The sequence below is a fragment of the Panthera onca genome, chromosome D1 (genome assembly GCF_046562875.1).
Source record: "Panthera onca isolate mPanOnc1 chromosome D1, mPanOnc1 haplotype 2, whole genome shotgun sequence".
Taxonomy (NCBI): Eukaryota; Metazoa; Chordata; class Mammalia; order Carnivora; family Felidae; genus Panthera; species Panthera onca.
The window spans coordinates 56,592,623-56,618,745 of NC_138348.1; the positions used below are offsets into that span (position 1 = coordinate 56,592,623).

At 36.6% G+C, this 26,123-nt stretch overlaps 1 protein-coding gene across 5 annotated transcripts in view; it reads right to left on the reverse strand.

Moving 5' to 3' along the window:
• The window catches only part of FCHSD2 (FCH and double SH3 domains 2), a 296,103-nt gene that overhangs the window by 212,030 nt on the left and 57,950 nt on the right, over positions 1-26,123 (reverse strand). For all 5 annotated transcript variants that reach the window (XM_078433111.1, XM_078433113.2, XM_078433114.2 and 2 more), the window contains exon 3: positions 25,258-25,303. In XM_078433111.1, the coding sequence (XP_078289237.1) occupies positions 25,258-25,303 (46 nt within the window). The remainder of the gene's footprint in view (positions 1-25,257; positions 25,304-26,123) is intronic.

Below are 26,123 nucleotides of genomic sequence, written 5' to 3' on the forward strand. Positions count from 1 at the left end.
AAACACACATATATCACTTAAATTTTTATAGATGTAATAAAACAATCAAAATATGTTTGAAAACTACTATTTAGACAATCTCCAGAATAAAGAAGTTGAATATCCTTTTGGAACACTTAACTCCAACAGGACAATTATTATAGGATTATATGATTCAACTTCTATGAAATATTCAGAATAGGAGAATTCATAGAGACAAAAAGTAGATCAGAAAACATCAGGAATGGCAAATGAGTTATTGCTTAATGGGTACAGAATTCCAATCTAGGGTGATGAAAATGTTCTGGAAATATTGGTGATGGTTTCACAACACTGCAAATGTACTTAAATGACACTTTTATACTTTTGTTTTTACTTACTTGTACACATTTTTTTAATTTTTAAAAAATGTTCATTTATTTTGAGAGAGAGAGAGAGAGAGAGAAAGAGAACAAGCAGGGGAGAGGCAGAGAGAGAATCCCAAGCAGGCCCAAATCAATCAGCACAGAGCCCGACACAGGGCTCTATCTCATGAACCATGAAATCATGACCTGGGCAGAAAATCAAGAGGTGGACAAATGAGCCACCCAGGTGCCCCTTTGGCTAGGACGCTTTAAAATGATAAATTTTATGTTGTATATGTTTTACCAAAACAAAAATTTTTTTTTAAATCTTATCACAAGCCACCCCACGAAAGACAACTGAACTCACTCCCTCAGTTCAAATTCAATGTTTATTTAACAATCTTTTGATCTGTGAATTTGTTTCCTGAGTGCCTTAAAGATAATTAATCTAAGTAAATTTCCTATCGTAAGTAGATTGTTAGTTTTTTTTTTAATTTTTTTAAAACATTTATTTATTATTGAGAGACAGAGAGACAAAAAGCGTGAGCAGGGGAGGGGTAGAGAGAGGGGGAGACATAGAATCTGAAGTAGGTTCCAGGCTCTGAGCTGTCAGCATAGAGCCTGATGCGGGGCTCGAACTCACAAACTGCGAGATCATGACCTGAGCCGAAGTCGGTCGCTTAACCAACTGAGCCACGCAGGCGCCCCAGTAGATTGTTAGTTTTATTGGAAGATTTCTTCTAGATAAACTAATAAAATCCATTTTCTAAATTTAAGAGCCAAGGTATAAATACCCTGTGAAACTCTGCCTAAAGTAAATAGATGGTCTCCATCTTTAAAATCTCTTAGATTGAAAACAAACTGCTGTTTGGTTTATACAAGTTATTTCTATCTAACTACTAGGGAATATAGGCATTAGTGCAGAACAGTGTTTACCTTCAATAAATGTAACCTTTTAAAAAATTGTTTTGTTTCCCTAGATCCTAAAAGTCATCCATGTTCAGAGCAAAAACACTACTGCTTTGGTACATTTGTCTCTTCAACTTTGCAAAAATGAATCAATTTTAACACTTGAAATGGGGCAAATTTCAATTAAAGATTACTTTCATTTTCAAAACCTGAAACTGTATTTCTTCATTCATTCATTCATTCTCTAAATAAACATTCACCAAGTATTTAAACACATACCAGAGACTATGCAAAATGGGTGAAGAGAGGGGTATAACAGGATGAGAAGTGACAGAAGCAAAAAAGATACTAAGGTACACTTAAGGGCTACCAAATTCAGACTGAGCAGGAAAAGATGAGGTAGTAAAATCCTAAAACAGGCTAACACTTGATCTGCACCTTGAAGGATATACTGAATGAAGCTACCCGGAGACAGGCAGAGGGAGCTTGGTAGTATTTTTTTTTTTTTAATACTGTCTTTAAGTGACTGGCACAGTACCTAGAATACAATATATGGGTTCCAGGCATAGACACTGAGGCCACAAGGAGCATCAAGGCCAAGTGATTCCTTTCAGAAGGGAAAGCAAAAACATTCCACCAGCATTTCCTCACTGTGGGAACTGTGGAGGTTCCAAGTTACCTCCCTGCTTCCTGGCTTCACAGCCAATAGAGGGAAGTGTGGTGTCAAACAGGTGTCTCTAGATTGGATGGGGGCCCCCAAATGTGGGGCGACAATCGGGTGGAAGCGGGTGGCACAGGAGGTGAATGAATTCACCTGAGGCCAAACAAAGGAGACAAAAGTTTATTGAATACATTGCTAGGGAGCAGTGAGCAGGACAGCAGAGGAGAGGCTCTCTGCAATGAAGCAGTGGAAGGGGGCTGTTTTTAAAGGGGGAAGATGAGGAGGTATGGCGACATATGGAATTCTTCCTTTTTTGATAACTGTGCCTGGTTGTAAGTAGCCCGTTGGTCAGTTAGGGCCTAGGGATATTTTAAGGGAGGTTGCCTTGATGGGACTGTCTGTACTCCATTGCTCAAGCATGTGTGCCTGAAAGCAGCCTCCACAGTAAGGACTCTATACTACAGAGAATATGAAAACTATATAATACAGAATATGTGGAGAGAGGGAGGGAGGGACGGAAGAAGGGAGGAAGGAAAAAACACCTAAATAACTGAATATTTACCTCCTCTACATGGCCATCATGACTATTCCATTTTACCTGATTTCACTTTTTACATCAGTTACTAGATATCTAAGACACCCAGTTTATCTGTCATCAACAAAACTTATATTAAAAGGGTTCTATCTCCTAATCTAAATCAAGGTCAGCCTTTGACACTTTATATCAAACTTCCCAAATAATGTATTACACATCCACAGCTATACCAGGAATGGGAACCCTTCATTCCTTGAGGAAGCTAAGAGGGGCCTGAGGCACTGGAGCACTCGGGACTGCCAATGCTGCATCCTTTAAAAGTTTTGCAACATTTGGGGTATCCACTTCTGAACGCTCCCTCTCTGTAAAGACAGCTTTCTTACTATTCTTAATCTGATTTTATACTTCAATAAACTTTTGCCTGTGCTCATAAATAAATTAAATAAATAAATGTCTTACAACTTTTTTCTAATATCATAAAATTAGTCAGGCTTATGCCACAACAATTTGGCATTTATATCCTTGATAATCAGGCATTACCTAGTGTACTATATATAACAATGTTCAGTCAAAAATGGGAAGTCTCAGATGTAACATACTCAGTATAACACTAGTATGACTGGATGTCACCATGATATGCCTGTCAATTACCTAAAAACCAAACTGACTAGATTTCTGATTTTAATACTACTAGTACAACACACGTTAAAGTTACATACATAAATTACATACATAAGGTTGTCCGCTCTTGGCCCTTTTTTTTTAAGTTTTTTTTTTTTAATGTTTATTTTTGAGAAAGAGACAGAGAGAGAGAAAGAGAGAGAGACAGAGTGCAAGCAGGGAAGGGACAGAGAGGGAGGGAGACACAGAATCCAAAGCAGGCTCCAGGCTCTGAGCTGTCAGCACAGAGCCCAACGTGGGGCATGAACTCACGAACCACGAGATCATGACCTGAGCCAAAGTCAGATGCTTAACTGATTGAGCCACTCAGCTGCCTCCAACTCTTGGCACTTTTATCCAAAATAGTACTGAAAGTACTACCAAGAGCAATTAGACAAACAAAAGAAATAAAAAGCATCCAAATCAAAAGGGAAGAAGTAAAATTATCTGTTTAGAGATGACATGATCCTAATTGTAGAAGAACTAAAAGACCCCCAAGAAAATCTGTCAGAATAAACAAATTCAATAACATTGCAGGATAAAATAAAAATCAACCTACAAGTTTGTCTCTACACCAGCAATGATCTATCTCCAAAGGAAATCACGAAAACAATCCCATTTAGGATAGCATCAAAAAAAAAAAAAAAAAATACATATATATATATATATATATATATATATATATATATATATATATATGAATAAATTTAACCAAGAAGGTCAAAGATGTGTAGAGTAAAAACTGTAAAACACTGATGAAAGAAATTGAAGCTGCAAATTAATGGACAGATATTCCACATACACAGATTAGAAGAATTAACACTGTTGAAATGTCCATACTCCTCAAAGTGATGTACAGATTCAATGCAATCCCTATCAAAATTCCAATGGTTTTTTCCACAAAAATAGAAAAAAAAATCTAAAATTTATAATGAAGGGCAGCTGGGTGGTTCAGTCGGTCAAGTATTCAACTCTTGCTTTAGGCTCAGATCATGGTCTTGTGGTCATGATATCAAGCCCTGCACTGGGCTCTTCGCTGACACTGCAGAGCCTGCTTGGGATTCTCTCTCTCCTTCCCTCCCTCTTCCCATTCATGCTTTTTATCTCTCAAAATAAACAAACATTTAAAAATTAAAAAATTAAAATAAATAAAATGTATAAGGAAACACACAAGGTCACAAACAGCCAATGCCATCCTGAGACAAAGTTGGAGGAATCATGTTCCCCAACTCCAAACTATTTTACAAAGCTCCAGTAATCAAAACAGTGCAGGGGCGCCTGGGTGGCTCAGTCGGTTAAGCGTCCGACTTCGGCTCAGGTCATGATCTCACGGTCCGTGAGTTCGAGCCCCACGTCGGGCTCTGTGCTTGCAGCTCAGAGCCTGGAGCCTGTTTCAGATTCTGTGTCTCCCTCTCTCTCTCTGACCTTCCCCCATTCATGCTCTGTCTCTCTCTGTCTCAAAAATAAATAAACATTAAAAAAAAACAACAACAGTGCATTAAAAATTTAAAACAACAACAACAAGTGCAGTACTGGCATAAGAAAAAAGATACACAGAGCATGGAAGAGAATAGAGAACCCAGAAATAAACTCACACATACACAATCAAGTAATTTTTGACACTGATGCAAAGAACACACAATGGGGAAATGACAGTCTTTTCAATGAATGGTGTTAGGAAAACTGAGTATCTATATGCAGAAGAATGAAAATGGATCCTTATCTTATACCATACACAAAAATCAACTCAAAATAAAGACATAAGTATAAGACCTGAAACTATAAAACTCCTAGAAGGAAAAACATAGGGGAAAAGCTCCTTGACATTGGACTTGACAATGATTTTTTTTGATATGACACCAAAAGCTCAGGCAACAAATGTAAAAATAAACAAGTGGGACTACATCAAACTAAAAAGCTTCTTCACAGTAAAGAAAACAATCAACAAAATGAAAAGGCAACCTATAGATTGGGAGAAAATATTTTAAAACCATGTATCTGATAAGGGATTAATATCCAAAATATACAAGGAACTTACACAACTCAACAGCAAAATAACAACCTGATTTTTTTAAAAAATGAGTAAAGGACCTTTCTAGACATTTTTCCATAAATAGCCAACAGGTGCATGAAAAGGTGTTTGATGTCACTAATCATCAGGGAAATGCAAATCAAAACCACAATGAGATATTACCTCATGCCTCTTAAGATGGATATTATCAAAAAGATAAAAGAAAACAAGTGTTGGTAAAGATCCAAAGAAAAACAAACACTCATAAAGTACTGGCGGGGGTGTAAAGTGGTATAGTCATTATGGAAGATGATATGCAGTTTCCTCAAAAACGTAAAACTTGGGGCGCCTGAATGGCTCAGTTAGAAGAGCATGAGACTCTCGATTTCAGGGTGGTGAGTTCCAGTCCCACACTGGTGGAGAGATTACTAAAGAAATAAATAACTTAAAAAAAAAAAAAAAAAAAGATCTAAAACTAAATGACCATATAATCCAGCAATCCAAGGAAATGAAATCAGTACCTTGAAGAGGTATCTACAGAAGCACGTTCACTGCAGCATTACTCACAATCACCAAGACAGGGAAACAACTAAGGATCCACTGACGGATGAATGGATAAAGAAATTGTGTTATATGTATACATCCGACCACTGAACAACATGGATTTGAACCTCTGTGTGGAATTTTTACTGTAAATGGAGTAAACCTATTTTACTTATAATTTTCTTTTTTTTAAACTTTTTTAATGTTTTTATTTGTTTTTGAGGGAGAGAGAGACAGAGTGCGATTCAGGGAGGGGCAGAGAGAAAGGGAGACACAGAATCCAAAGCAGGCTCCAGGCTCTGAGCTGTCAGCACAGAGCCCGACACAGGGCTCGAACTCATTAACCACAAGATCATGATGTGAGCCAAAGTTGGACGCCCAACGGACTGAGCCACCAAGGCGCCCCACTTACGATTTTAATAACATTTTACACATAATAGGTGTTAAACGACTATGTTATCAATAAGGATACCAGTCAACAGTAGAGTATTTATTAGTGGTTAAGTTTGGGGAGTCAAAAGTTACATGAAGATTTTTGACCGTGTAGGGCTAGGAGCTTACAATGTTCCAGGGTTAACTGTCTGTAATATATAGCAGGCATCCTTAAAAAAAGAAGGAGATCCTGCTATTTGGCAACAACATGGACAAACCTAGAGGACATTACGCTAAGGAAAATAAACCAGATGCACAAAGAAAATTATTATATGATCTGACTTTTATGTCATCAAATACATGCGCAGAGAGAACTGTGGTTACAGGGGTAAGGAGGTACAAGAAATGGACAGGTGTTGGTCAAAGGATACAAAGTTGCAGTTAATCAGAATGAGTAAGTATAAAGATCTAACACAGAGCACCAAGACTCTAGTTAATAACACTGTACTGTATACTGGAAGGTTGCTAAAAAAAATGTAGATATCAGGTGCTCTGCCCACAAAAAAAAGAAAAAGAAAAAAGAGAAAGTAACTATTTGAGGAGACAGCTATGTAAGTTTCACGATCATTTCATGATGTACATGTATATCAAAGCATCATGTTTCACACCTTAATATAGTTTCATTTTTTAAAATAAGTAGATACAAAGATGAAAAAAATAAATAAAATAAGTAGATAAGCCTCATAATAGAAAAGGATAGATTACATTATAATATTTCTTTTTTCTTTTAAATTAATATCTAGGGTCCTCTTCTAAGATTAAAAACTTGTAGGGGAGGCTATAGAAAACATTCTGTCAGTGAACAGCAAGCTATCAACACTGCACTTCATTGGTAAGTAAACTATAAATATAAATGTCAGATATTACCATCCCTAAAAATGAGGCAGGCTCACCCTTCCCCACTCCAGTTTTATCTTCTACTAGGTTTGGCTTGCTGAAAGTCAACCAATATTTCTCCTCTTCATTCCAATGTAAGAAGAGAAGCAAAACTAGCTTTTAGTCTATGAAAATTCAAGTTTTATGAATCCCAGTACCAAATGAAGTCCTGAGAAACTAATTACAAATTTTATTAAAATTTTCCTCTGTGGTTTTTTGTTGTTGTTGTTGTTGTTGTTTTACTGCCAACACTCAAATTTCTGGAAATCTGAGCACTGATTCTCTTTCCAAGACAGTGAAAACCTACAGTTAAAGAAATGATGTCAGGTTTACCATACCCTCAAGTAATCCTTGATTAACGTAAGAAATCTTTTGGGATGCTGGGTGGCTCAGTCAGTTTAGCATCCAACTTCGGCTCAGGTCACAATCTCACAGTTTGTGGGTTCAGGCTCCGTATTGGGCTCTCTGCTGTCAGCATGGAGCCAGCTGTGGATCTTCTGTCCCCTTCTCTCTCTGTCCCTCCCCCACGCACCTGTACATGCTCTCTCAAAAATAAACAAACATTTTAAAAAAGACTAAGAAAGACTTTAAGATCATATAATAAATTCATGTTTTCATGTATTATCTACCCATCCCACTCAAAACCTACAAATCAAATAAAAAATACATTAATTTAAAAAAGAAAACAAACAAGACAAAAAGAGACATTAAATGAAATAACTATCTCCCTAGATCAAAAACACAAATTTGTAATCAGAGTTAAAGTCAGAAACACACTAGACTCTTGGTTAAAAAGAAGGCAACAGGCAGAGAATTCTGGGAAGATGGTGGAGTAGGAAGCCCCAGGAATCTGTCTCCCCACCTAGAGGATAACTATTGCGGCAGAATCTGTCTGCTGTAACTATTTTGGAATCCTGGAGAGGCTGAAGGCTTGTAACTTCCAGGGGAAGATTTGGAAGAGTAAATTCTGGCCAATTTCAGTCAATTTCAGCTCTTAGCAGATTAGCAGCTATTCATCCTCCAGACACATGGCAAACAGCTGTGTACATGTTCCTGGAGAAGCTCGCACAGAGCTTGTGGAAACCAAGGCGGGCAAAAAGGACCCTCGCCTCCAAATATTGGAAATCTGTTAGATTGCTAACTGCTGCTTCTGATCACAGAGGTAGAGACAAAGAGGAAGGCAGCCATTTTGTTGTACCTCTCCCAAGTGTTGCAAGCCCCTCTAAATGATTTACAGGAAATTTAAGGAAGTAGCACCCTTTTCCTCACCTTCATTTGGTTTTTTTTTTTTGGCTTTTTTTCCCTTTCAGAAGCTAGACTTTAACGACTAGAACATTCAAATGAATGACTAGATCATGACTAGAATATGCATATGCAGGAAAATTAGAAAGTGACCATGTATGGACAGGGAAAGCCTCAGGAAAAAAACTTGGTAAGACCTTAAGTTTACCCCTCAGGCCGATTCTCAGCACAGAGAGAGCCTACGATAATCAAAAAAACAAAAACTAAACCTTGAGTAAGGGGGAGAGGTCCAGAGTTACATTATTAGACTAAAATGTCTCATGTTCAACAAAAAAATCACAGGGCATACAAAGAAAGTAAGGCTTGTTCATAGAAAAAAATTAAATCAACAGAAGCTATTCCCAAAAAAAGAACTTATAGTGTATAAACTAGACTAAGTCTTTAAAACAAGGGACTTACAAATGCTCAAAGAACTAAAGTATGGAGAAATTAAAACAATGTGTGAACAAAATGGAAATATCAATAAAGAAATAAAAAACCTAAAAAGAAACCAAAAACAAATTCTGGAGCTGAAAAGTATACAACTGAAATGAAAATTTCAGTAGAGGGATTCAATGGCAAATTTGGGCAGGCAGAAGAAACATCAGTGAACTCAAAAATAGGACAATAGAAATTATCAAGTCTGAGGAAGAGAAAGATTGGGAAAAAAGTAAATAAAGCCTATGGAACCTGTGTGACACCATCAAGCAGACTAATATATGCATCATGTGAGTCCCAGAAGGAGAAGAGAGAATGGGACAGAGATTTGAAGAATGCCTGAAAACCTCCCAAATTTGATGAATGACATATAAATATCCAAGAAGTTCAATGAATTCCAAGTAGGATACGTCTCAAAGAGACCCACACTGAGACATATTATAATTAAACTGTCAAAAAACAAAGAGAGAAATTCTTGTAGGGGCACTTGGGTGGCTCAGTTGGTTGGGCATCTGACTCTTGATTTCGGCTCAAGTCATGATCCCAGGGTTATGGGATCAAGCTCTGCATCAGGCTCTGGGCTGAGTGTGGAGCCTGCTTGAAAATCTCTCTCTCTACCTCTGCCCTTCTCCCTGACTCCTGCTCTCTAAAATAAAAAATAATAATAATAGTTTAAAAATGAATGAATGAATGAAAAAGAAAGAATGCTAACAGACTTCTCATCAAAAACTCTGAAGGCCAGAAGACAGTGGTTCTATATATTCAAAGTGCTAAAAGAAAAAACCTGTCAACTAAGAATTCTGTATCTGGCAAAACTGTCCCTCAAAATGAGGGAGAAATTAAAGACATTCTCAAGTAAACAAAAGTTGAGACAGTTTGTGAGCACTAGACCTGCCTTGCAGGAAATGCACCAGGGAGTCCTGCAGGGTGGAAGGAAGGGACACCAGATAGTAGCTTGAAGCTGTATGAAGAAATAAAGATCTCACTAAAGGTATATATATATGGACAATTACAAAATACAGTATTATTGTAACAATGATTTGTAACTATACTTTTTGTTTTGTATATGATTTACATGACTGATACATTTAAAGAAAAAAATTATCAGCATAAAAGCAAGTATTAGTGTAACTTTGATTTGTAACTCAAATCCTGTTTTCTACATAATTTAAGAGACTAAATACATTTTGAAAATTACTTGTTTATATTTTGGGGCATACAATGTATTAAAATGTAATTATGGGATATTAGCAAGTGAAAAGGGTGGGAATGGTGCCTTAAAAGAGCAGCTTTTCTATTACTGAAGTTAAGCTGGTATAAATTCAAGTAGGAGTGTCATAACTTTAGGATGCTAAATGTAATTCCCTTGCTAATTACAAACACAATAGCTATAGAATATAGATAAAAGGAAATGAGAAAGTAATTTAAACATTTCACTACAAAAAAATGAAATAAACACAAAAGATAGTAATTCAGAAAATAAGGAATGAAAAAGTTATAAGGCACACAGTAAACAAAGAGCACAATGACATAATTAAGTCCTTATCAGTAATTACTTTAATAAATGGATTAAACACTCCAATAAAAAAACAGACTGGCATGGGTAAAAATACATGATCCAACTATATGCTGTCTACACAAGACTCACTTGAAATCCAAAGACATAAACAGGTTGAAGTAAAGTAAAAAGAAGATATTGCATGCATATAGCAACCAAAAGAGAGCTACACTAATATCAGACAAAATACATTTTAAGTCAAGAAAGGTCATGAGGCATGCCTGGGTGGCTCGGTTGGCTAAGCATCCAATTCAATTTCTGCTCTGGTCATGATCTCACAGTTCATAGTTTCCAGCCCTGCACTGAGCTCTGTGCTGACAGTGCGGAGTCTGCTTGGGACTCTCTCTCTGTCTCTCTCTGCCCCCCGCCCCTCCTCTATCTCAAAAATAAATAAACTCAAAAAAATAAAAATAAATAAAGGTCATGAGACAAAGAGAACATCATACATTAATAAAAGTTTCAATACAATGAGAATACTTATTAATTATAAATGTTCATGTACCTAATGAAAGATCATCAAAATATATGAAGCAATAACTGATAGAACTAAAAGGAGAATTAGATACTCCAAATTAATAAAGACTTCAAAATCTCACTCACAAAAATAAACAGAACAACCAGATAGAATGTTAGGAAATAGAGAAAACTTAAACAACAACAAAATTAACTAGACCTAACAAATATAAACAGAACACTGTACCCAATAACAACAGAACACACATTATTCCCAAGCACACATAGGACACTTTCCTTTTTTTTTTTTTTTTTAATTTTTTTTTTTTTTTCAACGTTTATTTATTTTTGGGACAGAGAGAGACAGAGCATGAATGGGGGAGGGACAGAGAGAGAGGGAGACACAGAATCGGAAACAGGCTCCAGGCTCTGAGCCATCAGCCCAGAGCCTGACGCGGGGCTCGAACTCACGGACCGTGAGATCGTGACCTGGCTGAAGTCGGACGCTTAACCGACTGCGCCACCCAGGCGCCCCACATAGGACACTTTCCAAGAAAAACCATACATTAGAGGCCACCACAAATTGAAGTCTCAATAGTTTTTAAAAGATAGATATACAAAGTATCTTCCCTGTCAACAATGGGAAAAGGTTAGAAATCAATAAAAAAAAGAAAACTGAAAAATTCACAAAATTGTGTAAATGAAACATGCACTTTTTGAGAGAGAGAGAAAGAGCAAGCAGGGGACAGGGCAAAGAGAGAGGGAGAGAGAATCTTAAACAGGCTCCATGCCCAGGACGGAACTCCATACAGGGCTCAATCTTACAACTGTGAGATCATCATCTGGGCCGAAATCAAGAGTCAGATGCTTAACCAACTGAGCCACCCTGGCACCCGAAATAACACATTTTTAAACAACCACTAGCTCAAAGAAGAAATCGTAAGGCAAACTAGAAACTATCTAGAGAATAATGAAAATGAAAAACACAACATACTAAAAATTACAGGACACAGCAAAAGCGGTGCCAAAGGGAAAATGTTTTTTAATTTGTTTTTAATGTTTATTTATTTTTAAGAGAGAGAGAGACAGACAGACAGAGCACAAGCAGGGGAGGGGCAGAGAGAGAGGGAGACACAGAATTGAGAGCAGGCTCCAGGCTCTGTGCTGTTAGCACAGAGCCTGATGCAGGGCTCGAACCCATGAGCCCTCAAGCTGTGAGCTCATGACCTGAACCAAAGTTGGCTGCTTAACCAACTGAGCCACCCAGCCACCCCTATAGCTATAAATGCACATATTAAAATACAAGAAAGATCTCAGATCAACAACCTAACTTTAGAACATAAGGAACAGAGACTCCGCATGCACTTTGGTCGTGGAGCAGCCTTGGGGGGTCTCCTCTGCAAAAGGGCTCCGTGGCCTAGTGTCCCTGTCCCTCCCACCCGTTATTGCACAACGAGACCTGCAAGGGGTCACCACAGAGGTTTCCACAGGCCCACAAGCAACAGCATGGCAGTCATCTCCTCCAGCAGCTCACTCGTGGCCACCCACGACTATTACTGGCGTCTCCCCAAGGCCGACCGAGGTCACTGGTGGGCAAGCTTCTTTTTCAGGAAGTCCACTCTCCCATTCATGGATACAGTGTTGGAGTCCCCAGAGCGTTGGGAATCTCCCCAGGACTTCGGCAGCTCGATCACCTGAGACCTGGCTCTGGAAGCCATGAGGAAGCAGCCTGGTGGCCAGCCTGGCAAAGCCAACACCGGGCCCCAGTCCTGAGGGGCCCCTGTCAGGCTTCAGGAGGCTCTAGGCTCATCAGAGCCCCTCCCTTCCCTCTTTTCCCTCCCCTCCCCTCCCCTCCTAGACTAGCTGGGCTGTGGCAGAAGTACTTGGGTTCTTTTACATCAAAATAACAAAACACCAAAAAGGAAGTTGAGAAAATGCCACTTTTTACTACCCAAGCCACAGGCAAGCCTTCCCAACACCCTGTAACCATGTGCCTTGCACCAAGTGGAAAATAAACCAAGCAGCCAGTAGCCCTGGTAGGCGGGGAGGAATATAAGGAACAGAAAAAAAAGAACAAACTAAACCCAAAGCTAGCAGAGGGAAGAAAATAATAAAGATTAGAGCAGACAGGGCACCTGGGTGGCTCAGTCAGTTAACATCCAACTTCAACTCAGGTCATGATCTCACAGCTCAAAGGCTTATAAGTTTGAGCCCCACAGTCAGGCTCTGTGCTGACAGCTCAGAACCTGGAGCCTGCTTTGGATTCTGTGTCTCCCTCTCTCTGCTCCTCCCCCCGCTCAGGCTCCTATCTCTGTCTGTCTGTCTCTCTCTCTCAAAAATAAACATTAAGAAATTTAAAAATAAATAAATAAAATTAAGAATCAACATAAACACAGAAAATAATCCTCAATCTTCTCTCCAGATAGTTATCCTCATTGTTCTACGGGAAGAGACTGGTAGAACAAAAAGCTCCAAGTATATAGTCCACCATTTCAAACAATTTTGCCATTCTTCTGTAACAGCAATGGCCAGAAAGCTAACTGCACAAGGCTAAATTAAGTTACATTTTAAATTTCTATGCTGATGAAATTTACCAAAAAAGAATCCCACCACATACACATAACACTAACTTCTTGGGTAGTATGCCCAACTCTTCATAAACTTCTTTCTCAAAAGAATAAAAATAGCAAAAACTTTAGGCGCAACAGTGTGTCACCACAGGCTATTTGACAGGGTGTCCATATTTGTTCTGTTTGTCCTCAGGCAAGGAACAGCCCTTAAAGTCCACAATCTTTTCCTGCTCCTTCTCTCTAGCCACAGTAACCTTTTGTATCCTTCTTTCACTAGCAGCATTCTGCCAAAGACTACAGGAAATAAATTAATACACAGAACTTGCCTTTAGCATTTTCAGTTTGAATACTGCAAATGATTTTACCAACACCTCAAGTGGTAAGTTAAATGCAGTCAAAAGCCAGACTTGATTTTACCCTAATATTTAAGGTTGTTTAGTGACTCTTACATGGCTTCTGTGTTTTCAGAGATTCATTTCTTCTGTTTGGATAAATAGATATGCAACACATCTGTTATTTCTGGAGAATTACAAAGTGAATTTCACAAACCAGGCTTAAAAATAAAGCATTAATACTCTTGTAGGAAACTGAAAGTACCAAGAAACTTGAAAAAGTTTATTGCTCAAATCCCTTTAGGTGTAAGTAAGGTTATGCAATATGATTGTCTTTCCTTCTTCTAACATCCCCCTAAAAATGTATTACAGGTTTACTGTGCATATGTTTAAGGTACGTTTTTCAAATTGCTGTCATATGATCAATCCATCTGAATTATTTTCCTTTATAATATTTCTCTATTGGGGTGGCTTATCTGTATGCTCTCTATATTTCACAAATAATATTCAACCCTTTTGGCCAATCAATCCTTTGCACAGAGGATGACAATATTATGCAACTAGTAATATAAGTCTATAGAGGGCATTTTTTTACAATTGGTTATAATGCCATATCAGTGCCTTTGAAGGAAAAGAAATTAATATATTTAATTGGAAGACAACACACCGATAGAACGTAAGCTCTCTAAGCTTTAGGACTTTTTTGGGTAGTGTCACAGTACCTAGAAGAGTGTTTGATAAATATTTCTCAACACATGGAAACTGGTATATCTTTTAAAAACCTTCTAATTTAAAAACAGTACTTTATAAAAAAAATTAAATGTAGTGAACCCTTCTAGTACATAGATTCTCTTAATATCTAACTAAAGAAATAACAACATTCACAAGATTGAGCTCCTGACAGAGGCAAACCACCAGACTAAAATATTAAAAAGGAACCAAAACACGACCACCATACTTTTAAAGGCTGTTTTAACATTGAAACTGATAGAGGAGATTGAAAGTGATCAAATAAGGGTACCTGTGTGGCTCAGTCGATTAAGCTCTTGATTTCAGCTCAGGTCATGATCTCATGCTAAGATGGAGATAGTGGCATGGGGCTCTGTGCTGGTGGAGGAGCCTGCTTAAGATTCTCTCTCTCCTTCTACCCCTCCCCTGCTTGCATTCTCTCATATGCACATGTGTGCTCTCTCTCAAAAAAAAATTAAAGGGGCACCTGGGTGGCTCAGTCAGTTAAGAGCCAATTTCAGCTCAGGTCATGCTCTCACAGTTCCTGACTTCAAGCTCCTGTGCCGGGCTCTGTGCTGACAGCTGGAAGCCTAGAGCCTGCTTTGGATCCTGTGTCTCCCTCTCTCTCTGTCCCTCCCCTGCTTGCACTCTGTCTCTCTCTCTCTCTCTCTCTCTCTCAAAAATAAAATAAACACTAAAAATTTTTTAAAATAAATTAAATTAAAAAATTAAAATAAATACATAAATACATAAAGAAAATAAAAGTGCTTATATAAATTGCAATTCCATTTCTTTTTGTGGTAGTCTTGACCATATAGGTCATGTACCAACAACAAATAATAGGAAAACTATGGAATTTTCTGAAAAGGAAGGCTGTAACAGTGTCATTACCAAAATTATCATTAGACAATTGGTAACAAAGATGTTTTACATACTTTCAACTTAACAAGTACCAGACTCTCTAAAGGAAATTCCCACAATAAGGGCAAATTATAATTTTCAGTTGATTTTTAAATTTTGTTTTTTAATTTTATTTTAGATGTTTATTTATTTTTGAGAGAGAGACAGCATGCGCACATGTGATCAAGGGAGAGGGATAGAGGAAAAGGGAGAGAGAGGATCTTAAGCAGGCTCCACACTCAGAGCAGAGCCAGATGCAGAGCAGAGCTCAATACCACGACCCTGGGATCATGACCCAAGCCAAATCAAGAGTCGGATTAACTCAACTGACTGAGGCACCCCTCAGTTGATTTTTAAATGCATCTACATGTAATGGTTAAGAACATATATTGGCTTTTACATTAGTGCTTAATCTGAAATGTAAAAGTTAAAATTAAATTCTCAAATGTTGATTTTTCTCCAATTATGCCTTGCCAAAACTTTAACATAACAAAACTTCATTTCTTAGAGCACCAGAAATATGTAATATAGCAAAAAAAAAAAAAAAAATACATAGTTTGAGACAATTTTGAAAATAAAAGACAAAAACCTATCATCGTTATTATAGATTCAAGCAGGCTTGAAAAATGGTAGTATTAGTGATGTTGCATTCTAATCTATCCAAGTCACTAAGAGAAACTATAAAATCTTATTAGGCCCAATATCACCTACATAGTATTTCTGCTCATATTTAATGTAAAGCTAATCATGAAGGAAAGAAACAAAAAATCCCAAATATAAAAAATTCCAAATACAAAAAAGCATTTTATAATACAAATGACCAGACTTATCAAAGAGTTAATGTTATGAAAAACAAAAAAAGTGGAGGAAATATTCTAAATAAAATCAAGAAACATTATCTACCAAATGCAATGTGCAAACCTTAATTGGATCTTGGGAAAACTGCTTTTGACATTTCGAGAATAAATGAGGAAATCTGAATATAAACTACATATTTGATATTACAGAATTATTATTCATTATCTTTGACGTGATGATAACATTATATTTTGAAAAATGGTCTTGTTCTCAGAAGATGCAAAGTGAAATATGTAGAAGAGAAGGATGATGACTGAAACTTACTCTCAATCCAGCTTAGAAAAAAAAATGTGTACTGACATTAATATAGCAAAATGTTAGTAACTAGGTTAATACAGAGGCAATTAGAGATGCCTGGGTGGCTCAGTCAGTTAAAGGTCTGGCTCTTAGTTTCAACTCAGGTCATGATCTCATGGTTTTGTGACTTGGACCCCTGCATCAGGCTCTGTGCTGACAGTGTGGAACCTGCTTGAGATTCTTGGTCTCCCTCTCCCACTGTTCCTCCCCCACTCATGCTGTCTCTGTCTCTCTCAAAATAAATAAATAAACTTAAAAATATAGAGAGGCAATTAACATTATTCTTCAGTATATAATTCTTTCAACATTTCTGTAGATTTGCAGTTTCTCCAAACAAAAGATTAAAGGAAAATATCTTCATGATATTTCTATTCAATTCAGTAAAAAAATTCCAAAATCTAAAATCAGTTAACACAATGGAAATTTTTGTAAATCTCTTATGGCTTAAAGTAGTAACTGTTAACTGATTCTTGTTAGAAATACATTTTAGATAACTTGGGTTATAAAGCAAATTTCAATAAAGTCAACCCTACTGCATGGATTTATATTATAAAATCTGAATTATTGTTGTATTTTTAAAGACTTTAAAAAAATTTTTAAGACTTCAAGAGATAGTTGTTTAAAAATTCTGGCATAATAAAATAGTTAAGTAGTTGTTTTAATGAAACAGTAGATGTTCTCATAGTGGGAGAATTTTTACAATGTTTCCCAAAGGCAAGAAGATCCTCCCATTACTTTATCTCATACTATTTCCCAGAGACGTAGGACTTGGGATATCTAATACTACATGTGCAAAGGCCCACAAATTTAATTCATCACCCTCTTTCTACTAGGGAAATCCATTATTTAACAAAGCTAGATTACAACAATTCACGGAGATTAGGAAAACTATCTAAGACAGTAAAACAATAAAGACCATCTTATACAGGTACACACAGACTGAGAAGCAGTTTCATACTCCTTAGCATATCTGTGTAGCCTGAAAAGAATGGAAGGGAGAATGGTCATCATTTTCCTTTCAAAAATGAAGGAAGAAAAAAAAGTCAGGGAAGTAATTTTCCCAGTTCATTAATTTGATTTATTTCAGATAGAAAATTTCTTCCTTTGAATTAGTGTCCCATTTCTTGTCCATAAATTGAAAAATATGTAGCCAGTGGCTATAACAATACATACAAATAAAGTATTTAGATATCTACTCCCATACAGCCCCCCCAAATCAAGACAAAAGTCCAATATGAATATTATATATATATATATATATATATATATATATATATATATATAATGTTATGAATATTTTATTTTGCAACATATTCCTCAGGCGATAAAAGAAAAAAGCCAGTAGGAGCATCCTTTCTTAATGTCCCCCCCACCATTTCAACTTTTCTTCAAACAATGAAATCTCTACATAGCCTGAATAAAAAAAGAAGATAACTAATCAATTCTATTAAGATACATATTTTTTAGGGGCACCTGAGTGGTTCAGATGGTTAAGCATCCAACTTCAGCTCAGGTCATGATCTCGCAGTTTGTGGGTTTGAGCCCTGTGTCAAGTTCTATCCTGACAGCTCAGAGCCTGGAGCCCCGTTCAGATTCTGTGTCTCCCTCTCTCTCCCCTCCCTTGCTTGTGCTCAGTCTCTCTCTCTCTCTCTCTCTCTCAAAAACGAATTAACATTTAAAAAAATTTTTTTAAGATACGTATTTTTTTAGGGGCGCCTGGGTGGCTCAGTTAGTTAAGCATCCGACTTTGGCTCAGGTCATGATGTCGCGGTTTATGAGTTTCAGCCCCGCATCAGGCTCTGTGTGCTGATAGCTCAGAGCCTGGAGCCTGCTTTGGATTCTGTGTCTTCTTCTCTCTTTGCCCCTCTTCTGCTCGCACTCTGTCTCTCTCTCTCAAAAACTAAACAAACATTTAAAAAATTTTTTAAATAAAAAAAGATACATATTTTTTTAAGCATTTTAAGATCTCTGAAATCAGGGCATATCTAACCATTGACAACATGTCACAACTGCAGTCAGCATACGTGAGCGAGCACAGGGGAAGAACAGAGAGACAAAGAGAGAAAGAATCCCAAGCACTTGGGGCTTGAACCCAAGAACCCCAAGATCATGACCTGAGCCAAAATCTAGAGTCAGATGCCCCCAAAAGCAAAGTTTTAAATCAACTACAGCTCTCATTCACAACTGGTAGAAGTGTAAATAACAATAATCACTTTAGAAAAGCATTTCAAAAAATCTTCTAAAGTTAAATACATATGACACAGCAAATCCACTCATTAGTTATATACCCAATAGACTACATTCAGTCACCAAAAGACACATACAAGAATGTTCACAGTTCACAGTGGCAAAATGATCACAGCCATGATAATGGCTATAATCAGAAAGATGGGTGCTTGGGTGGCTCAGTCATTTAAGCATCGGACACTTGATTTCAGCTCAGGTCATGATCTCACAGTTTGCAAGATTGAGCCCCGAGATAAGCTCTGCACTGATGGTATGGAGCCTGCTTGGGGTTCTCTCTCTCCCTCTTTCTGCCCCTCCCCTTCTCATTATCTCTCTCTCTCTCTCAAAATAAACAAACTTTAAAAAGAAAGACAATGAGAAGTATTGGCAAGAGCATGGATGAATTAGAACCTTCATACACTGCTGATGGTAGTGCAAATTATACAGCCAATATAGAAAACAGTTTGACTATTTCTTTAAAAAGTTAAAAATAAACTTACCAAAATGACCTGGCAATTCCAGTTCTAGGTATACACCCAAGAATATGAAAACATAGGTCCAATTAAAGATTACTATGTGAATGTCTATAGCAGCATTATACATAATAGCCCAAACTAGAAACAATCCGAGTACCTACCAATTAGTGAATGGATAAACAAGTAGAGTGTGTGTGTGTGTGTGTGTGTGTGTGTGTGTATCCCTACCATGGAATATTATTCACCAGTAAAAGGAATGAGTTACTGATACATGATAAAACATGTATGAACTTCAAAAACATTTGGAAAAAAAAATTTCCTAAGCGAAAGCCAGACAAGACTGTATTTTGTAGGAGTATATTTTTCTGAATTGTCCAGAAAAGGCAAATTTATAGAGCCATAAAGCTGACGGTTGCCTTGGGCAACAGAGATTGACTACAAACAAGTACAGAAAACTTGGATTCACAGAAATATTCTAAAACTGAACTGTGCTCATGATTGCATAAATCTATAAATTTGCAAAAAAAACATTTAATTACAAATGGATGATTTTCTTTTTAATGTTTGTTTATTTTCAAGAGAGCACGCGGGCATTTTGGGGGGTGTACAGACAGATGGGGAGACACAGAATCTGAAGCAGGCTCCAGGCTCCAAGCTGTCAGCACAGAGCCCAACACAGGGCTCAAACTCACAAACTGCCAGATCATGACCTGAGCCGGACACCCAACCAACTGAGCCACCCAGGTGCCCCACAAACAGATGATTTTCAATGATACATAAATTATGCCTCTCAGAAGTATTTTTAAAAAGTAACTAGCAAGGGACAGCAAGCAGGAAGCTATAAATGAAATGTTTGGTGATGTAGGTAATAGCTATGGCTGCGTTACAGCTAATAAGAATTCAGTGTTCTAATTCTTACTTTCACATATGCTTGAAAATTTTTCATAATGAAAAGTTTTCTTAAATAAGAAAATAAGTTTTCTTAAATAAGAAAATAAGAAGAAAATAAAAATTTTTAAATATAAAAATAATTAATTTTTTTAATTAGCAGATTTGAAAGCTTCACCAAAAATGCACCAATATGTATTGCAAGTATGTACCAATAGCAAATAAATGCATGAAAATGATGCTTAACATTAACTGTTATGTAAATGCAAATTAGAACTACAATAAATATCACTATGAACCTATTACAATATCTGAAATTGAAAAGACTATATGCAGTGTTGGGGACGATGTAGAGCAACTGATAACTCTCATATACTGCTGATGGGAACATAAAATAGTACCATGTCTTTGGAAACAGTTTGGCAGTTATTTAAGAAAGACCCAGCCATTATACTCCAATGTATTTACCAAAGAAAAATGAAACCATTTCATACACAAAAATGTTCATAGTAGCTTTATTTCTAATATCTAAAAATAGAAACAACTCAAATATCCATCAAGAGGTGAATGCATAGGGGCACCCGGGTGGCTCAGTCGCTTAAGGGTCTAACTCTTGACTTTGGCTCAGGTCATGATCTCATGGTTCCTGAGTTCAAGCCCTGTGTGGGGCTCTGTGCTGCTGGTGCAGAGCCTGCTTGGGACTCTCTCTCCCTCTCCCTTTTTCTCTGTACCTCCCACGCACACATACACTTTCTCTCTTTCTCTCTCTCTCTCAAAAGAAATAAATTTAAAAAAAAAAAGAAGTGATGGATAAACAAATTGTGGAAATCCATACAATACTACTCAGCAAAAAAGAGAAATGACCTACTGATACAACATAACTGAAATAATTATGCAATAATTGTAAATAATTATGTTGATGAAAGAAGCCAAACAAAAAAGAGTACATATAATTCTACTTATATGGAATTAAACTTCTAAAAAATGCAAACTCATCTATAGTGATAGAAAGTAGATTAGAGATTGCCTGAGTAATAATGGGGGAAAGATGACTACTGAAGAGTGAGTGAAAGGGAAGGATTATAATGAGACATTATAATCTTTTGGTAGCTTTAGACATGTTCTTATCTTAATTGTGATGATAGTTTCACGTGGTAAATAATTCAATAAGGCTGTATAAGAAAACAGTATAGTGAATACTTGTGTAAGAGTGAGGGCAGTAAAGGGGGAGCACAAGAGGGATTTTTGGGGTGGTGTTAATATTCTGTTCTTTTTTTTTTTTTTGAGAGAGAGAGAGAGAGCATGCGTGAGTGTGGGAAAGGGTGAGGGTGAGAGAGAGAGAGAGAGAGAGAGAGAGAGAGAGAGAATATATCCCAAGCAGCCTCCACACCCAACACAGATCCTGAAGCAGGGCTCGATCCCACGACAGGATCATGACCTGAGCTGAAATCAAGAGTCAAGACACTCAAATGACTAAGCCATCCAGGTTCTGTTTCTTGACCAGGGTACTGGCTATAGGGGTGTGTTCACTGAAAATTCATGGAGCTGTGCACTTAGGATCTACATATTTTTCTGTATGCATGTTATACATCAATTTTTAAATGGCTTATTAAAAAGAAAATATGATATTATTATACATTCAACAGAACGTATACTTTTTGGGGCGCCTAGGTGGTTCAGTCGGTTAAGCATCCGACTTCGGCTGAGGTCATGACTGTGCGGTTCTTGAATTTGAGCCCCACGTCCGGCTCTGTGGCTCTGTGCTGACATTAAATAAACATTAAAAATTAAAAAGAATGTTACTTTTTAATTTCAGACAATACCAATTCTTGGCAAAGATGTGGACAACTGAAACTTTCATACATTGCTGCTAAGCATGTAAACTGGTACAATCGCTTTGGAAAAATAGCTATAACTACTTAAGTGCTAATATACATATATACCTGGTGACCCAGTATATACCTAGTTCTACACCTAGGTATACCTAACAGATATGAATCTACATATCCAACATATATGAAGCTCAAAACTTAATGCTGAATGAAAGAAATCAGAAGAGTACATAGTACATGATATTATTTAATTTAAATTAAAAAACAGTAAGAAATCCAAAGTAACAATTATTCTGATAAGAATCAGTGTACTGGTTACCACTGGAAGGTAGGAGTAATAACTGCTTCTGGGACCCTGGTAATGTTCTACATCTTAATCTGAATAGTAGTTACAAGGCTGTGTTCACTTCATAAAAATTTATCAAACAGTATACTGAATATTTATCCATCTTACTGTATATATGTAATATTTCAATTTCTAAATCTTTAAGCAACATGGGGCTTGAACTCATGACCCCGAGATCAAGGGTTGCATGCTCTACAACTAAGGTAGCCAAGTACCCCATTTCCATTTTTAAGATCTACTCCCCCAAATTTCAACTCTATACTGAGCCAGAGAAGGAAAGAAAAAGAAATAATTTAAATAGTCCAGCTGTCCTCTATGACCACACCCTATCACCAATGAGAGTTATGTCCTCAGAGAGCAAATGCAAATAATAAGCCTGACATAATCAGTGTAAACTGGCAAAATCCACAGACAGAATGTCAGTCATTTCAGGGGTTTCTCCTCTATTGACAAGAAGTAAAAACACTGTTGAGGCGACTAAAAAAAGAGTGTAGAGATAGCTTTGTCTATATGCACAAGAAATGAATTGGAAAATTAACTGGAAAAACATTGAAGAGTAAGAACTGACAAAAATCATCTGAAATGAAAATATGACAAATAAGAAGAATCAGCACCCTAACTCTCCATAAATGCTCAAATGTCCCAATCAGAGAGATACCAAAACATTTTAATTTCTGAATATTATCACATGAAATTTTGAACTATATATTATTAGGTGCCATATACCATTTATACATTATTATATAGAACTGTATAAACAAAACCAGGTAAAATTTACTTAAAAGACATTTAAAGAAAATTTTCAAGAATAAATTAGACTGCTCTCCAAACGCAATTCTACTTTACCATATACATACATATATACACAAAAAGTACATACATCTACATATAAATATCATAAATACGTTATAAACACACTTACAAACACACATAAAAACACATATATGCCCTTAATTGAACAAAAGATAGAAATCTAAAAATATCACTTAGAGTGAGAAAAATAACAAAGCCACTAAAATAGTGCTGTATTACATTGGAAAGGGTAGGCCAAAAAGGAATGGCTTAGGAAGCTAATTTCTCATTTATTATAAGAAGTAATCCAGCAATAATGTCTAGAGTTGACAAATCATGAATCAGTTATAAGCACATTATTTAAAGATATGGAAATGATCACCAGGAAAACCAAAACAGTTGTCTACCTTTAATCTTTTCTCCGAGGGTGGTGATTGCAATTGGGACAAAGGACTGCTGATTTTCATACAATTTAATGTACTGTCTTATATCTTTAACCATGAACCTATCCTACTTATTTTATTATTAAACTTTTAAATCATGTTACAGAAGAATAGGTCACACAAAAATTTTCCACTTCATATAAATTTTAAGAACAGATCATATACTTTGATCCCAGGGGAAACATATCTGTAAAGGGCATGATAACTGTCCCTATTTCACAGGTTTATTGAGAGGATTAAACCAGATAACATAATGTAAAATAATCAGCAAAGTGCCTGGCACAAGGATTCAATAAATTTTACCCATCATTACTAATACTTCCTATATAAGCACAGAATAAGGTTCAACACTAATTTCTAGAACTGATGCTAATTCATTATGTAAAACACCTGATTAATAACCACTCAATAACTAACAACTGAATTAATGAATCTATCTAGTTTTCAAGAAACGGATAATTATCTAAGACTATCAAATAAAACACAGTTACCTTGTTAACTACAATGAAATCAGAGTAAAAATTAAAATCAAAATCTGACAAAACACAAAAAAAATCATATCCCAATTTCACTATTTATAAGAATAACAACAGCAGCCATAAGTAGTTACCCTGTACAGCATTTCCTTCTAATGCTTTCCTGTATTTTTAAATTTTGTTTCACATACAACTTTTATAATTTTGGGAGTGGGAGGAGATCGATTTTAGAATTCTATTCCACAAAGAAAGCAATTGCTTACAAGGGCCAAAATTTCCAAATCATGTCATACTATTTTTGTACAAGGAAAGGTAATTATTATTTCTTACATATCTATAAAATGATATATCAACATAATTTTTTCTTGGCACATTTAGTTATCTGGGAGCAAATAAGATTCTAATTAAAATAAAAGAATGAAAAGGGGTGCCTGGGTGGCTCAGTCGGTTGAGAGTCTGACTTCAGCTCAGGTCACGATCTCATAGTTCATGAGTTCAAGCCCTACATCGGGCTCTGTGCTGACAGCTCGGAGCCTGAAGCCTGCTTCAGATTCTGTGTCTCCCTCTCTCTCTGCCCTTCCCCCATTCATGTGCTGTCTCTCTCAAAAATAAATAAACATTTTTTAAAAATTTAAATAAATAAATAAAAGAATGAAATGCTTAAATTTCCCTAGAAATAGAACTATGTCATCCATTCAAAGTACATCATTCTCTGTCAATAGGGACCTAAATAAATGCCTGACTGAACAAAATAAACCTTCCATAAGACTGCAAAGAATGGGATATGTAAGAGAATGAATATACAGCTGACGCTTGAACAATGCAGCAATTAGGGATGCCAACCCCCAATGTAGTCAAAAATTCCCATATAACTTTTGACTCCCTAAAAATTTAACCACTAATTGCTACTATTGACCAGAAGACTTACTGATAACATAAGCAGTTAGCATATATTTTATGTTATATACTGTATTTTTACAATAAAGTAAGCTAGAGAAAAGAAACTGTTATTAAGAAAACTATGAGGAAGAGAACATACATTTACAGTACTGTACATATATTTATCCAAAAAAACCCCACATATTAGTGGACATAGTTCAAGCCCATGTTGTTCGAGAGTCACCTATATATACTTTTAAAGTATATGCATTATTATTTATATTTGTAAATACCTTACAACTGCTATAAATATTATCTTCTCTCCAAAAGTTCATAACCTTCATTGTAGTAAGGAGCAACTTAGCTCCTCATCTAGAGATTCAAATGGAGTAAAGAGAGAATCAAAGTGAGATAGTCAGAAGTAAGAAGAAAAACAGGATGCAGGGATAACAAGTTTCTCTCTAATGAGTATATCTGCCTTTAAGCCAAAGAAGAGGTATACCTAGAATGGTCACCTCAATTTCCAAGCTTACCTGTGCATACTCTCTTTCAATAGCAGCCTTCTTCTGACTGAATGTCCTAAAAACACAAATAAAAATTCATTAGCAGAAGTGTAACAATAATTTTATGTAAATTTATCAACACCTCCTCAGATACTACCTGGTAAAAACTGTGTTCAGGGAAAGGACAATATTTTATTCATCTTATGTTCTAGGAACACTGCTGACAAAAGGCTCTGGACTCAGAAAAACTACATTCAAATTCTGGCTCTACCACTTAGTAGCCGTATGATCTTGGTCAAGTCACTTGACTTCTCTGTGACTCAAAATGGGGATAGTTATAACAGTACCCATGTCAAATGACAGAGTAAAATTTAGTTATTTAAAATATATTAAGTGCTTGGGGCGCCTGGGTGGCTCAGTCGGTTAAGCACCCAATTCTGGTTTTTGGCTCACAGTTCATGAGTTCAAGCCCCACATGAGGCTCTGCGCTCACAGTGCAGAGCCTACTTGGGATTCTCTCTCTCTGTCTCTCTCTCTCTCCCCCTCTCCCTGCCCTCTCCCTCCCACTCTCTCTCTCTCAAAAATAAATTAAAAAAAAATATATATATATATACATATATATATGTATGTATATATGTTATCTTCTCACCTATCATAAATACCCAGGCAGAAGAAACTAAAATGAACTAGCTTATACTTTCATCATTAAAAAATCTGAAAACTGGGGCGCTTCGGTGGCTTAGTCGGTTAAGTGTCTGACTCTTGATTTCAGCTCAGGTCAGTAATCCCAGGGTCGTGGGACTGAGCCTTGCATCAGGCTCTGCCCTGGGAGTGAGGCTCTCCCCACCTGTGCTCACTCGCTCTCAAAAAAAAAAAAAAAAAAAAAAAAAAAAAAA